The sequence below is a fragment of the Notothenia rossii genome (assembly GCF_949606895.1).
Source record: "Notothenia rossii genome assembly, chromosome: 1".
Taxonomy (NCBI): Eukaryota; Metazoa; Chordata; class Actinopteri; order Perciformes; family Nototheniidae; genus Notothenia; species Notothenia rossii.
This window is the reverse complement of record NC_136912.1, coordinates 37457438-37474659: the sequence shown is the minus strand read 5'-3', so window position 1 is coordinate 37474659 and position 17222 is coordinate 37457438. Positions and strand designations below refer to the sequence as shown.

General features: G+C 42.9%; 1 protein-coding gene and 1 long non-coding RNA gene across 3 annotated transcripts in view; both read left to right on the top strand.

Moving 5' to 3' along the window:
- The window catches only part of LOC307039660 (E3 ubiquitin-protein ligase DTX4-like), a 40776-nt gene extending 36602 nt beyond the window's left edge, over positions 1 to 4174 (top strand). For both annotated transcript variants that reach the window (XM_079681926.1, XM_079681927.1), the window contains exons 11-12: positions 494 to 592; positions 708 to 4174. In XM_079681926.1, the coding sequence (XP_079538052.1) occupies positions 494 to 592; positions 708 to 839 (231 nt within the window). In that variant the 3' untranslated portion in view covers positions 840 to 4174. The remainder of the gene's footprint in view (positions 1 to 493; positions 593 to 707) is intronic.
- A 5905-nt stretch (positions 4175 to 10079) lies between these two features.
- On the top strand, positions 10080 to 12963 carry LOC307024838. Its single transcript, XR_013804002.1, has 4 exons — positions 10080 to 10723; positions 11762 to 11884; positions 12082 to 12282; positions 12456 to 12963. It is a non-coding gene; the product is annotated as an uncharacterized lncRNA (long non-coding RNA).
- The last annotated feature ends 4259 nt before the right edge of the window (positions 12964 to 17222 follow it).

Sequence of the window (17222 nt, the reverse complement as noted above, 5' to 3'; positions counted from 1 at the left end):
TGACTGCTACTTGTCTACCTCAGACTTCCACACCATTTCTAAAGAGATAATCAATGTTTGTGCAATATTCATTTGTTATTCATTTTACAATTTATTTGTGTTATTACTGGCTGTTACTTCAGTACTTTCACATGTTCAATTACTTTCTTTATAATGCTGCAACTTATTTCTTACCATTTGATGATTTAATCTTAATAACGTCCTCTTTATTTAATATTTTAGTCTTCTAACTTTATTTTTGCCTTTGTATCTGCCCTTTTGCTGTAAGAATGTACTTTTTCCCACTGTAGAAATGCTTTAAAGAGGCCCTTTTATGGGGTTTTCCCATCCCTGTAGTGTGTTATGTAGTATGAGAACACCAGTGCATGAAAACAGTTACCAGACCAGAATCATTTGTACAGTAGAGGCACAAAGTACAAATGCAAACCTGAAAGAAGCATATAGGGCCCCTTTAAAACGTGTTTTCCTTACCTGTACCCGAACCTTTGTTCAGGTACTGAAGCTGCTCCTGGTAGCGTGGGACCGCAGGTTGATCTTCTCCATTGGAACTTCAAGCACCACCGGAGAGTCTGACACCGTCATCTGGAACGAGGTATTAAAACAATATTACAATTTATTTGAAAGGCCGAAGTTTGTGATGTACGTACCTTGTTTCTTGTTTTTATGTCACTGGGAAAAAGAAAATATGACTTTGCCCTCTCTTCCAGGTCCACCATAAGACAGAGTTTGGCTCCAACCTGACGGGCCACGGCTTCCCGGACCCCGGACACCTGAACAACGTCCTGGAAGAGCTGCGAGCTCAGGGCATCACAGAGGACGATGGACTGATGGAGAAGTGAGAGGACCATGAAACATGTGAGAGCAGCGAAGAGAGGACGGAGAGATACAAACCATGAAAATAAAAGAAGCAGGAGGAGGACTGAGACACTCTCCCTGCCAGCACTTAACAGGCTGCAGGGGACGTTTGAGGTTATAGAAGACATAGCTTTTTTTTGTGGAGGGAACCACTTTTCAAGACGGGGATTGAGTCTGGGTTCGCTTATCGGTACAAGTCTGTCTACACTTAGGACACAAACAAGTTACATTTACTGAGGGAAAGCAAAACCAGGAAAAGAAAGTAAAAAGAGAGCGCAGTTTTGATGAAAACTGTTGGGAGAGAACGGACAAAGGAAGAAGTCAGAGCAGCGGGGGAGGGGACAGGAGGAGGGAAAGATGAAGCAGAAAGACACGAAGATGATGTAAGAATGTAGCGTAGGATAGGAGTAGTGTAAAATCAACTTGTATGGTACTTAGCTAGGCTATCATTAAGAGGTAACAGAGCGGTGGAGGAGGAGGAAAGACAGATGGTGCTCGCTTTTGTTCACACCACCTGCCTGTCAGTGGCTCAGTGCTGCTGCTCCCCCCTGTGGCGGTGCTGAGAAACTACAACTGCAAGATAAAACTGTTACTATGAGTTATCCACCTGTTACGTTTTATCATTGTTACCTATATTCCTCATTTAACGTCATTCCATACTTTACCTCCTACGTTGACTTGATGGGTTTTTATATGTGTTTATGATTGCGTGTGAAATGACAAAAGACCAAACGCAGGCCCGGTCTGTTTGGAGTCTTACTCATCGAGCCCTTGTGGTAAAAGTTAACCGTACATACACAGGTACCAGTATTTACTTATGAATCTTTATTTCTGTCCCTTGTGACAGTGCACAGTGGATGTAAATGCTGTGAGAAAAGCTGAGGATGTGAATAACAACCTGAAGATAAAACCAATTTGAGCGTTGACAAAAATGATGAAGATTTTTGATTAGATCTAGTTCACCTATCTTCTCAAAAATAAAGCAATCTTTGGCTTGTTCACAGCCAGGAAATCCTCAGATTGGGCAGGTGGGGTGGAGAAGATGGAGAGGTAGACCTGAAGTCATGACTTACAGAGGGGGGGAAAACTATTGGCCGACGAGTGCAAACGCGCTACAAGATGCAAAAACAGTTCCATTAGGAGAAACACTGCAGCTTCAGATAAATGACAAACGTGTCAAAATCCATTCAAATTTAGAAACAAATGTACCAACTTGACAACACATACCAAGTATTTAAGAAAACATTCACCGTGTTTGCCATAATATCAGAAGGAATCATGCGATCGAATTGTTAAAATAAGACAATAAAGCTTACTGTACATTTTAGGAAACGTTCCAACAACAGACAGTACAGAAGCGCACGGTCCCGGTGTGCATCCCTTTTTATGGCGCATTCACACTGCAGCGCGGAGCTCGCTTTAAGCGTGCCGAGCCGTGCAGGGCCCGTTTTTGGTTGCGCTTCCACTTGGCCTAGTTTTGGCCCGGGGCTACTTTTTCACCTTTTTTCTGGCCCGACTAAATCGTGGTTCTATCGAGGCCAACAAGCGGGGCCAAGAACCGGGCGGAATATGCTAAACTAGTGACGACTGCTGATTGGTCAGAGAGAATCGTCACAATTCTTGCGTCACTTAATCCCTAGTGTCACATATATTAAGGGACGCTTGCAGCATTTTTGAAAACAGTGAACCTAAGAAGAAAAAACCACATACCAAGAAGCAAGGACACAATGGCTTCCACATCCTCCATTGTTGTTGTGTGTTTTGTGAGTTGTGTCGCATTGAAGATGACGTCACGACAGTTGTATGCAGCGTCGCTCCGCCCGCCTAAAATCCGATCGCCTACACTGCGTTACTATAGTAACTACCCCAGTTCCTAAACTGTAATGTGAGCGCAGCATTAAAGTGAGCCGGGCCTAATAAGGCCTAACCAAACCGAGCGAGGCCGAGCGAGGCCTGCAGTGTAAATGCGCCATTAGTGTACTCTGGTTACGTTGTGTTTTGAGCTTCTTGCGGCGTTATTTATTTGCAGCGCTTTGCTAATGCAGCGCTTTCAGTAAACGCTGCCCTTGTTTCGGCAAGTTGGTGAATGGTTTTTTTTATGCACATGTGTTGTCAGGTCATTCTTTATCTACATGGGTTTTTGCACATTTGTGTTATTTTATTTATTTATGAAACTGCGGCGCGTTTCTCCTAATGAAAATGTGTTGGGCCACTGGAGCGGGTTTTCACCTGTCGGCCACCGTAACACTGGGCTTATAAACGCCAATCAATCACATAAATCCTTATGAATGAAGATCAACTAGGCATCTATTAAATATCCAGTATTCATTTAAATGTGAATTCCCCAGTTAGGTATCATCAATAGTTAATGACTGTAGATGTGTAATTACAATTGCCCAAAACTATTTAACACCAACAGCCGGAAACTTCCCAAATGGGCTTGCTTCTGATTGGCTGGCATCCCAAAAAGTAAAAAAATATGCTAATTGTAAGCAATACAGAGTATGGGATGTTTAATATGTGACTTGTTGGCTGCAGTTCGAGATCAGAATAATATATTTTAAATTTTTAAAAAAAGTAAAAGAATCATCTTCTTACCTCAACCCTTCCTGACTGATCTCACACGGCCCAGTCTTTGAGTTGGGTCTATAAAGGACCCCTTATCACAATGTTACAAGAAATGTGTGTGTGAGTGTGAAAGATAACCTGTGTACTGTGTATACTACCCACATGCTCCCAGTTTAGGGTGTTATTTTGGTACTCCGTCATTCATTATCTCAGATGATGATGGTTCCCCCTTCCTTCTTTGTTAGGTAATTTTATTTTTGAAAAGTAGGTACACTTGTTTTACATTTTCCTTGCCACTATTATAGATTAAATTGCCTTTTTTATATTGTATGTTCATGTCATATTAATTATGCCCTTTTTTTATTTGTTACAATTGGTTTACAGAGACGGTATTGTTAAATACGATGTTTTTTTTTCATTGTGTACAGAAATTAAGCTGATCTGTGTCATCTTTTCCTTGGAAAAGGAATGTGATGGTAGACTTTTATTTGAGTGTGAAATGTAATGAATTGTAGGAGCAAGTCAAAACCATACACATGTGCTCTTCTGTGAGGTAAAGAATGCTTTTATTTTTTACATATCATCTGTCTTGTTAACTTTATCTGCTCTGAGCTTTAGTAGCAGATGTGTTGATGGACACATTGGTGTTAGTCTTAAATTCACCACTCTTTAAGCTGCAGAATGGTACAAGTGGTAAAAGATGATTATTTTAAACATTGTAAAATACAATAAAATCGACATTTCCTCCTGAGCTGTTGCAGTTGTCTTGCTTTGTTGGTCCAAACACTGCACATTGACTTGTAAAAACATTTGTATAATCAGTAAGTAACTCCATTGTTGAATTGTAATTTTGTAGTTAAAAATAAAGTTATTCATTTCTAAACAATAAAGAAATAATTACAAAAAAAATCTTTATTACTATTTCACTTGACGTAATGAATTGAGTCTGATTTGGCCATGATTTGGTCATGTCCCTGACATTGTGTGCAATGTCTAAAACCACGCTAGCAATGTAGCTAACAGATAACTCACCATTGTTGTTTAACCTTTGCCCCCCCCCCTTAAATGTGGATTTCTTTCCCTTCACCTCCTCTCATCCCTACTAAGGGAAACACATCCTCCAAACAGACAAGGGCCTTTCGTCATAATAAGGTCATTATAAGTGCTGGTTTGGAGAGAGCTATAACAGCAAAGTGTACAAATGGCAAATTATCTGCTGCGTTGCGGATGATAAACACAAAATATAAATAATTAATGATACTTATTTGTGTTTTTATCATGTTAATTAGCCATTGACTGAACATTTAAACTAAAATTGCACTTTTTATAAAGTTATGTGTAAGCCGTTAGTGCATGGTCAGTGTTTGTTTTGGTAATTTTCTTATCTTTTCACAAATGGATATTCAAAAACAAAAAACGACTGGATATTAGATTTTCGTTTTCAAATTGAAGAACCAAAATTGAAATACAAGGCGTTTTTCTTTATCATGGTCAAAAATGGATTTATTAAAGTTAAAAAACGGGATGATTTTCATTTTCTACATCTCAAAACAAAAAATAAAATCACTAGAAAACAGAAACAAAAACCCCCCGTTTTTTCATATTCTGCTACCGGAAGTTGTCTTTCAAAATAAGAGCGCAGATGAGGACGGTCAATCCGTGTATCTACGGTCCATTTGTTTTCACAAAGAAAACAGCCAAGACACATATTGAGCCCAGAAAATGAATGTTATTAAGGGCTGGATATATAATAGGCCTGTGTTTAAAATGGACAACATTGTTAGGAGATTTCCAATATTCTGATGTAGAGTTTCAAAATAAAAGACCTTTGAAGCCTCAGATATTGGCTATAATCCCTCTGTGTTTAGATGAGAATAAAACAAAAACTGTCTTATACTTTGTCTTTGTCCCTACTTGTTTTACTTATTTTATTTGTGTTATATTCTAGACATAATATTTAACATAAATTGTACACATTGAAAACCTTTTTATCCTTTACAAAATAATAATATTCAAAACTAATACATCTTGCCACGGAGCCCGGCCGGGCGCAGCCCGAAAAGGCAACGTGGGCAACACCTCCGCTTCTCCGTCCCGCGGGCCCACCACCTACGGGAAACAGCGATGGGGTCGGGTGCGCTGCCAGAAGGGTGGCAGTGAAGGCATAGGGTCTCGACGGACCAGACCCGGGCGACAGAAGCTGGCTTTGGGGACGTGGAACGTCACCTCTCTGGGGGGGAAGGAGTCGGAGCTTGTGCGGGAGGTGGAGCGTTACCAGTTGGATCTGGTTGGGCTCACCTCTACGCACAGCGTCGGCTCTGGAACCTTACTTCTGGATAGGGGTTGGACTCTATTCTTCTCCGGAGTTGCTCAAGGTGTGAGGCGCCGGGCGGGTGTGGGGATACTCACAAGTCCCCGGTTGGGTGCTTCGTTTTTGGAGTTTACCCCAGTAGACGAGAGGGTCGCCTCCCTACGCCTGCGGGTTATGGGGGGGAAAACTCTGACTGTTGTGTGTGCTCATGCACCCAACAGCAGTTCGGAGTATACGGCCTTCTTGGAGACCCTGGAAAGAGTCCTGTATGGGGCTCCTGAAGGGGACTCTTTAACTTGCTGGGAGACTTCAACACACATGTGGGCAATGATGGAGACACTTGGAGGGGAGTGATTGGGAGGAACGGCCCCCCTGATCTGAACCGGAGTGGTGGTTTGTTACTGGACTTCTGTGCTAGTCATGGATTGGCCATAACAAACACCATGTTCGAACATAAGGATGCTCATAAGTGTACGTGGTACCAAAGCACCCTAGGCAGAAGGTCCATGATCGATTTCGTTATCGTATCATCGGACCTGAGGCCGTAAGTTTTGGGGACTCGGGTAAAGAGAGGGGCGGAGTTGTCAACTGATCACCATCTGGTGGTTAGTTGGGTCGAGTGGTGGGGGAAGCCTCTGGATAGACCTGGTAAGCCCAAACGTGTAGTTCGGGTGAACTGGGAACCTCTGGAGGAGGCCCAAGTTCAGGAGGCCTTCAACTCACACCTCCGGCGGAGCTTTTCGGGCATTCCTGTGGAGGTTGGGGACATTGAACCAGAGTGGTCTTGTGTTCAAAGCCTCTATTGCCGAAGCCGCGGCGGGGAGCTGTGGTCTCACTAGGTGCCGCAAAGGGCGGTAACCCTCGAACCTCCTGGTGGACACCGGTGGTCAGGGAAGCCGTCCGACTGAAGAAGGAGGCCTTCAGGGATTTGTTATCCCGGGGGACTCCGGAGGCAGTTGCAAGGTACCGACAGGCCCGAAGGGCAGCAGCCTCAGCCGTGGCCGAGGCAAAGCAGCGGGTGTGGGAGAAGTTCGGAAAAGACATGGAAAATGACTTTCGGGCGAAACCAAAGTTGTTCTGGAAAACTGTCCGACACCTCAGGAGGGGGAAGCAGGGAACCATCCAAGCTGTGTACAGTAAGGATGGGACGTTGTTGACCTCAACTGATGGAGTGTTAGGCATTGGAAGGAGCACTTTGAGGAACTCCTGAACCCGACAACTCCGCCCTCTATGTTAGAGGCAGAGCTGGAGTATGACGGGGGATCGACACCAATCTCCCGGGGGGAGGTCACTGAGGTCGTCAAACAACTTCACAGTGGCAAAGCCCCAGGGGTGGATGAGATCCGCCCAGAAATGCTGAATGCTCTGGGTGTTGAGGGACTGTCATGGTTGACACGTCTCATCAACGTTGCGTGGAAGTCGGAAACAGTACCGAAGGAGTGGCAGACCGGGGTGGTGGTTCCCCTTTTTAAAAAAGGGGGATCAGAGGGTGTGTGCCAATTACAGAGGCATCACACTACTCAGCCTCCCCGGTAAAGTTTACTCTAAGGTACTCGAAAGGAGGGTCAGGCCGATTGTCGAACCTCAGATTGAGGAGGAACAATGCGGATTCCGTCCTGGTCGTGGAACGACGGATCAGCTTTTTACTCTCGCAAGGATCCTGGAGGGGGCCTGGGAGTACGCTCATCCAGTCTACATGTGTTTTGTAGACTTGGAGAAGGCGTATGACCGGGTTCCCAGGGAGTCACTGTGGGAGGTGCTGCGGGAGTATGGGGTGAGGGGGTCTCTACTCAGGGCCATCCAATCTCTGTACTCCCAAAGCGAGAGCTGTGTCCGGGTCCTCGGCAGTAAGTCGGACCCATTTCAGGTGAGAGTTGGCCTCCGCCAAGGCTGCGCTTTGTCACCAATCCTGTTTGTAATATACATGGATCGGATTTCGAGGCGTAGTCATGGGGGAGGGGGTCTGCAGTTTGTTGGACTAAGGATTGCAGCACTGCTTTTTGCAGATGATGTGGTTCTAATGGCTTCATCGGTCTGCGACCTTCAGCACTCACTGGATCGGTTCGCAACCGAGTGTGAAGCGGCTGGGATGAGGATCAGCACCTCCAAATCTGAGGCCATGGTTCTCAGCAGGAAACAGATCGACTGTCCACTCCAAGTAGGGAATGAGTCCTTACCCCAAGTGAAGGAGTTCAAGTATCTCGGGGTCTTGTTCTCGAGTGAGGGAACAATGGAGCGTGAGATGGGTCGGAGAATCGGAGCAGCGGGAGCGGTACTGCAGTCGCTTTACCGCACCGTTGTGACGAAAAGGGAGCTGAGCCAGAAGGCAAAGCTCTCTGTCTACCGCACCATTTTCGTTCCTACCCTCACCTATGGTCATGAAGGATGGGTCATGGCCGAAAGAACGAGATCGCGGGTACAAGCGGCCGAGATGAGTTTTCTCCGCAGGGTGGCTGGTGTCTCACTTAGGGATAAGGTGAGAAGTTCGGTCATCCGGGAGGGACTCAGAGTTGAACCGCTCCTCCTTCGCGTCGAAAGGAGCCAGTTGAGGTGGTTCGGGCACTTAGTTAGGATGCCACCTGGTTGCCTCCCTAGGGAGGTGTTCCAGGCACGTCCAGCTGGGAAGAGACCAAGGGGTAGAACTAGGACCAGGTGGAGGGATTATATCTCTTCGCTGGCCTGGGAGCGCCTTGGGATCCCCCAGTCAGAGCTGGTTGATGTGGCCAGGGAAAATTAAGTTTGGGGCTCTCTGCTGGAACTGCTACCTCCGCGACCCGACCACGGATAAGCGGGAGAAGATGGATGGATGGATGGAATAACACATCAGAATATAAACTTTAGCAAATAACGTAAGTAAACTATAAGAAATATAAAAGCGCATTTTTTTGTCCTCAATATCTGCCTCCCTTGTTTTAATACTGTGTTTGGGTCCTATCTTACAAATGCCCAATCGTGATACATACCATTTTATTTTCAAAATAAATTAGAATGTCCTGATTTTTTCTGAGTGACTAGATGGGGTGTCCTGCTATCACCCTGGAGTGAGATGAGTCTTTGATACTGGACAGTTTTTGTTTTATTCTCATCTAAAAACAGGGAGGATAGTTCATATATGAGATTTCAAAGGTCTTTTATTTTGAAACTGTACATCAGAATGTCCTGATTTTTTCTGAGTGACTAGGTGTGATGTCCTGCTATCACCCTGGAGTGAGATGAGTCTTTGATACTGGACAGTTTTTGTTTTATTCTCATCTAAATACAGAGGCAGTGTTTCCAGGACTCTACCTTAATGCATAGGATTTTCACGCACCGCAATATCACGTGCGGGCTGGCTTGCCTAGGTTTTCCCGAGTGGAGGCTGGCTTGACCGCAGTAAAATGCTGCTGCCGGACTACTGACTGGAGGTATTGCTGATATCAAGTCTACCATATATCCTCTTCAAATACTCTGTCCAACAATATCAGTCTCATGAAGAAAGAAGAGAAACATGCATTCTTGTTCTCATGAGGGGACATTGACAGAGGATTACTCAAAAAGTACATAGTAAGTACTTCATAGTACTTTTTGTGGGAGTAGTTTCACTAGTACTGAGTCCAACAGGATCGATCTCACAAATAACTATTGGCAGAAAAAATAAAAACAAACTCGAGAGACGGCTGAGTTGACCGCAGTGCACAATCGCTGTATAGTTGAAATCTCCTAACAATGTTGTCCATTTTAGACACAGGCCTATTATATTTCCAGCCCTTAATAACATTCATTTTCTGAGCTCAATATGTGTCTTGGCTGTTTTCGTTGTGAAAACAAATGGACCGTAGATACACGGATTGACCGTCCTCATCTGCGCTCTTATTTTGAAAGACAACTTCCGGTAGCAGAATATGAAAAAACGGGGGGTTTGTTTGTTTCTGTTTTCTAGTGATTTTATTTTTTGTTTTGAGAAGTAGACAATGAAAATCATCCCGTTTTTTAAGTTTAGTAAATCCATTTTTGACCATGATAAAGAAAAACGCCTTGTACTTCAATTTGAAAACGAAAATCAAATATCCCGTCGTTTTTTGTTTTTGAATATCCATTTGTGAAAAGAAACTCCAATTACCAAAACATACACTAAGTGTGCATCCCCTTCGATAGCTCAGTTGGTAGAGCGGAGGACTGTAGGTGTTAAATGCAGAGATCCTTAGGTCGCTGGTTCAAATCCGGCTCGAAGGAGGTTCGTCTTTTCCCTATTGCGCAGCACCAGGTCTTAAGGCCCTGACACCAAAGAACACGTCGCGACCATTTCGGCCCCAGGAAGTGCGCCGGTATGAGGTGTGATTTGATATTTAGTTGGTCCAGGATCGTCTGCTCAAGCACCAATCTATCACCCAATCATGATACTCGCTGTCCATTGTGACCTAAACCAATCACGACGCGAGTTCACAATGGACGGAGCCAATCACGTCACGGCATCACAATGCACAGAGCCACTCACGGCACGGCTTCTGCCCGAACCCGCCCCCCTCACGCTTTTGGTTGACAGTGGACAAGTCGCGAGGCGCATCAGAGGTATTCAGAGTAGGCTAAGTAACAACACTACCTGTTTCTATTTCCCCGTTTACAGTCATAAAACCTATTTTTACAACCATCGTTTTGGCGTCAACTTTTACGTTACGGTATACAGTCGGGAACTTCAGTCTGTATCGTGTCTCGGTTAAATACACGTTATTATATTAATCAATGTCAACAGCCATGTGTTACACATCCGATTGACAACAGTCATTTAAATAAGTTGTTAAACGACTCTTGTAAGAATGGGCATGTTGTAATTAGTAACTACACTTCTGTGAGCAGTGGTACATTAGTCATACAGCATATACACAGAGGTGGGAAGTAACTAAGAATATTTACTCAAGTACTGTACTTAAGTAGAATTTTGAGATACTTGTACTTCACTTCAGTGTTTCCATATTTTTCTACTGTGTACTTCTACTCCACTACAATTCAGAGGTAAATGGTGTACTTTTACTCCACTACATGTGTTTAATAGCTTACCTTTATTTACTTTACAGATTTGGTTAAGATGCCTATTGGTTACTGGTGTCGTTTTATGAGTTTATGTGTATCAGTTTATTTGTATAGACACCTAAAGTATATCATATGATATAAATATCTTTATGTGAGATATGTTTATGTTTATTAAGGATCCCCATTAGCTTTTGCTCTCGACAAAAGCTACTCTTCCTGGGGTCAGACACTTAAAATAATACAACAATAATACAGCAACATTTAGGACATAAGTCCTGACATCATTAACAACATTAAAAACAACACCAATATCATCAACAACATGCGATCAAATTAAATTAAATTAGGGTTCACAGCTCACAAGGGTACATGGTCATTAGTTGATGGCCCTTCAGTCTCTTCTTGAAAGAGGCTCTGGACTCTATTTCAGTAAGGTAGTTTGGCAATGAGTTCCATTCCTTTATAGCTCTATAAGACACAGAAGATTTCAGAAGATTTGTCCTGGGTTTAGGGGCCTGTAGATGGCCTGATGTAGCTGGTCTAGTCTTATGGTCATGCTCGTCTCTTGTGTAAACTATTTGATCATAAAAATACAGTGATTTTTTGCTAAATTGGACATTTTTTAGAAAAGTGATAACACGAGATTGCAGACGTTTCTCAACTGGAAGCCATGATAGGTTTCTATGCATAACTCCAATATGAGTGCGCAGATAAGGGATCGTTGCTCAGTATGATATGATAAAGTGTGTTATATCTGCTCCAGGAAGGATACCGTATATTGTTGAATATATATCTTAAAGATAGCTATATACTGTATATAACATTACATTAATTGTAATTCAATATAAATACATCAATCATTTATGGATAAAAGGATAACTTCACCGTTTATGAACATGATGTGTTTATACATGATTATATGTGTAGAAAACCTGTATAAATAACGGTTAACATGGTATCAGTGTTGTTCGCTTTGCAGTGTAGTCCTCTCTAACACTTGCATTGTTATTTTACTTAAAGTTTAGATGATCAATAAACCTATAACCCATAAAGAAATGGGAGATGCAGAATGGACGGGCTTTGGCCTTCAGGAGGGATAAATCCGCTCCAAGGAAACGGAAGTGACGTGACCTCTGTCAGAAGGTAAAGTATAGAAAAATATGTACCTATTACTTATTATTCACATATGATAAGTATATTACTGAACGTTTACAATTTGCTGGTGCAAATATTATCAATCAAATGATTTACACTGAGTGACTCACTCCAGACTAAAACATAATGATGATAGTTTCAGATTAAGAAATGCCTCATGCATACATTTTATATCACACCACCAGTAGTTACCCAAAGAGCCCAGCCTCCTCCCTGTGGTCTGCCAGGAGCCCCCAGAGCCCAGCCTCCTCCCTGTGGTCCTCCTCCCAAGCAGTCTCTGGGTGTTGTCCATGTACGGCAGGGATATCCTCTCCCACATGGACCATATCAAGGCCAGCATCACCTCCACATTTGGTTCCATCTTAAAGATGGACTCAACCAAAAAGGTCAAATATAACATGACTGTGTATTTGATTTCCATGTTTGTTAAACTCTCTTGTAAAAAATAACATTAAAAACTAGTTTTTATTATAAATGTGTTCGGTTATAAATCTGGAAACATTAACTGCTGTAGATCATTTCTAATAAATGCCTCAACTTCGCTGTTGTCACATTCCAGATCACAAAGCATCAAAGCAAGGTGGAGCAGCTGTTCCCTGCTCCACCCTCAGGTCCTCAGGTGGTGATGCAGCTGTTCCCTGCTCCACCCTCAGGTCCTAAGGTTGTGATGCAGCTGTTCCCTGCTCCACCCTCTGGCCCTCAGGTGGAGATGTAGCTCTTCCCTGCTCCACCCTCAGGTCCACAGGTGGTGTTGCAGCTCTTCCCTGCTCCACCTTTAGGCTCCATGATATTTACACCAGTGAGCTCACAGGTTCCTGTCCTGGTCGCTGCTCCACAGGCTCTGAATGCTAGCCTCTCTCTGCTTTTCCTGCTCCTAGTCCTGCTCCTGCTCCATACAGCCAAAAACTGACCTGCAAAGTACTGCCCAACACGTGTGAAGGTGTGAGAGGTTTGGGACAGCGGACACTGGACACAGCTAGTACAGGGAGTAGTTAACTACATTGTGCCAAAGGAGCAGTGGTTGGAGGACATAACAAAATATCCCCCCCACCAGAGGCATGGACACTGGACACTTATTTATGTATATAGTTCGGTGTAGAGTTTGATATTTATTTATATATATGATATGTATATATTTTATTAAGTTTATGATAATGTGTATTTTATGTTAAAACTCATCTAGAGTGTTATTTTGTAATACTTACTTATATATATATATATTATTTTTTACCTTAGTTACTTTTATGGGTTGTTTTACATTTTATTAAGTTGAACTACTTTAAAATAAAGGTTTGGTTCTATCAAGTACGTGACTGTCCAATAATTGAGTGGAGTGCTATGTTTAGAATTTCTATAGGTTTTCTCTTTGTTTGTTAAAAGAAATACATTATAACACCAATACCTTCTTAGTTCATATCAAATGTAATGGTTACATTTAATTATTTATCAATAGCACCCAAACCATGAGCTTCAATACAGGTCCATATTGGTTACTTCAAAACTATCTCTTATAAAGAAAATAATAATAATTGTATGTAATAAACTTGAAAGAATTTTTACTTAATATTTATTAGAAATATATAATATTTAATAGAAATGTGTTAATAGTTAGCTGCATAACACTGCATTGTGTTATTAGTCAACAAACGCATACTTTGTTGGTCTTTAATAATGTACTTCTGTATATAAATACTTTTACATGCTACAGAAGTGAAACAGGGAGCAAGAGAATCGTTTTTTTTCCATGGCACCTTATTTCGGAAAAATTATGTATTGAAGTCAATGGAGAGAAAACGTATCTTTCGATCCCGTTTGAATTGTGCCACGAATTACACATATGATGTTTGTCAATCTTGAAAAAAAAAATCAATGTAAAAAAAGTCAACGTTTTTTGTAAAACTGTTGAAATATAAGACTATGAAAAATACGCAACTAGAAAGACTACAAATCCCAGAGTCGCGTAAGTGATGTCATAACTGATGTCACAATTGTTGTCCTCTGCAAAATATAAGAGATAGATAAGATACATTTAACAAGATGCCTGTGTGCTTAGTACCAGGTTGTTATCATACCAGCAATGGGTCTTGCTCGTTCTTTCGCTTCCCGTCTGATGAAAGGATCAGGAGTGGCTGGATCAAGTTAGCTACCTAGCAAGCACGTTAGTTAGCATTACGGCCTTAGCCTTATCATTTTTATTAGCCTTAACATGAAGTAACATTGAGTAACCCAAAAATGTTAAACAGTAAGAGTAGTATTCATATTTCATGAACCCTTTGAAGAGTACTGTCACACCGGTGTGATCATTCTATAATACACAATTTAAGCCCGGGGGAGAGATGCTAACGCCACATTAGCATCGGCGATCTTTTGTACTTCATGCTATCTGCACATTAAACATTAAAAAGATCAGGCAGTTCAGAGAGAATCAAAGGAAGGCAGGCAGGCAGGCAGCTTTGCATGACATTTTTCTGGACTTGTTTCATTGTGGTGATGGTGAGGGTAGTCAATCCCTTGTTCAGCAAGACAGTAGTGACGGCCATTTTGGTGACGTGTGTTGTTGTGCAAGACCAGAGATGTAGTTCATTGACCGTTTCACACAAAAAAATGTGTTACTTCACAGTTTTACGACACATTTTATTTTTTTTGACTGGCAAAATTATCTTTTAAATTGACAAACATCATATGTGTAATTCGTGGAACAATTCAAACGGGATCGAAAGATAATCTTTCTCTCTCCATTGACTTCAATACATAATTTTTACGAAATAAGGTCCCATGGAGGTCCACCGGAAGGGGAGGGACTTCGCCACTCTATAGCAAAGCCAATCGTGTCGATCGTCGCCTACCATGCCGTGAACTATGCCGGGAGATAAGTAACGTGACACTCTCGTCGCCACCCCTCTCGTCTGAGAAGCTACGTGACGTCTGCGTCTGAAGTTACTTTACTTTGGTTGTTATCACCAAATAACCCAGTAATGTTACAGCTACTTAGTTGCTGTTCAAGCTAGACTCTATTTCAATATAGTTTTGGTATTAAAATAATGTTACACCTCTTGTATGCCCTTAATGCAAAAACAACCACAATATTTTGAATGATCAAAAATGATAACAAAGGCTGAAAAAACCGGAGAAGCCTGTCTTCCCTTGGTCTCCAGGATAAAACTGTATATCAGGGTCAGTGGTCTGCCCAGGAGGGTGCATGCCATGTCAATGTGCCAGAGCTTCGGGCTGTGCAGCTTGCACTCACGCACTTTCTACCCCAACTGGGGGGCAAGCATGTGCTTGTTCCTTGGGACAGCATGTACACTGTTGCCCAGACAGCAGTCCCTTCTAGATAGTGGAAGTTCTTACTTTTATGTGAGAGTTTATGTGGCTGCTATTTCTGAGATGCCACTCTACAAGTAGCATCTCAACATCTTGGGCTTTCCTGAGAGTGGTGCCCCTGGAGACCATCTGCGCCGCGGCCTCTTCTGGCGCATTCTCCAGTTTTTATCGGGTTAATGTCGCCACTCCCCATTCTTTGGGCGTGGTCCTTTTGGCGAGCTCCGCTGCCTCCAGTAGTGAGCAAGGGCTTGGATTCTTCATGACATGGTTGGCATAAGTCATCCAGTGCTAAAGCACCGCCTCTGGCGGTCAGTAGGGACGAAATAGAACGATAGTTACGGCTGTAACTACGGTTCTATGAGTCCCGGATGACCACCAGAGTTTCCTGTCACTCAGAATTCTTGTGTGCTTGCGAGAAGATTCTGGGAACAGATCCTCTGATGACACCGGCCTATGTAGCCGGTGTCACGTGGGTCACAGGTGACTTAGTTGTTATTGGTACTCGAACTGGGCATGCGTGCGACGGATATATCCAGTGCTAAAGCACCGCCTCTGGCGGTCATCCGGGACTCAGAGGCCCTTTCTCATTTCATCAAATCCCCCTCCTCGACTCCTCGGTCCTCCGGTAGTGACCCAGAAATGAATTTCAGCGCGGCATGTTGAAGGACATCTCATTTCTCTAAATGCACTTCGAGGACCGAGGATCGAGCGTTGAGGAGGCTCTCTGGACGAGCTATAACCGAGGATACACTGATGGGTCCTCCACGGTCCTCCACGACTCCTTCGTGGATGCATTTCCGGGATCAGAGATGTTTCAAAGATTTGTGACGCACGGCCGGACTTATCTCAGCCAATGAGAACTCTGCATGCATCCCCTGGATATTATTTTATTAACTGCTTTCATCGCGACGCAATGTTTACAGTGAGAACAGCTGTGAGGTCCGTGCAGAAAGCTGAGAAGTGTGTATAATATATATCACTCAGTATAACAGGCCTACTCTCTTTATTTGCTTTAGTTTAGTAGATATCTACAAACAGTCGATATTTTTCTAAAACCATTTAGTGCTTCACATAATAAAATACACAACGGCTGTAGCCTGTTTTAGGAGCTGTAGGTGTGTGTGTGTGTGTGTGTGTGTGTGGTACAGTGTGTAGGTGTGTGTGGTACAGTGTGTGCGTAGATACAGCGGACAGACAGGTCTCAGTTGGTTTGGTGTCCTCTGCTTACTTTTATTACTCGCGAATACAACTTTTGGCCCGTAATTTATTTTCCTCATTGTAGCGACCAGAGAGGGGAGAGGGGGGGGGGGAATATATCCAGTCTCTGATAGTGTTACGTTATTATGCGAGTGCTCTGTTTGATTCTGAATTGCATTTATATAAATATATATATGTGTGTGTATATGTGTGTGTATGTGTGTGTGTCCGCATCTGTAGCCTATTAGTGTCTCATTATACCGCACTGTGAATGAATTAAAAGTAAATATATAAGTCATCATGAACACATCTGTCCATCAGACAGAGGGCTGCTGTGCCTCCTGTCATCATTAATGGACGTCTCTTTAAAATGATCGCTCAGAGGAGAGGAGTTCTCATTTCTCTAACCGCCTGCTGCTTCCCCTCCTCTCTCCTCGGTTCCCCTCCTCGGCTCCCCCGCTCGCATCTCCTGTGGGCGGGACTAAGTTTCAAGGATAGGAGTCGAGGAGGGGAGTTAGAGAAAGGAGAAAGGGCCATAGAACCGTAGTTACAGCCGTAACTATCGTTATATTCTGTGTTGTAGTGTGTGATATTGGTATTTATGGAAACATTTTACACCATTCCTTCAAGTACTATACGTTTTAGTTACGTCTGAATTCGTTTTTGGAATCTGTGTTTTCTTTTGAACTGTTCCAAATTAGAAGAAAACTTTACTTTTATACGTTCTCTATTGCGTTTTACTGAAAAAACGGTAATCGAACATTGTTTAATGCTGGACTCTGAGGATTATGTTAGCCACATCTAC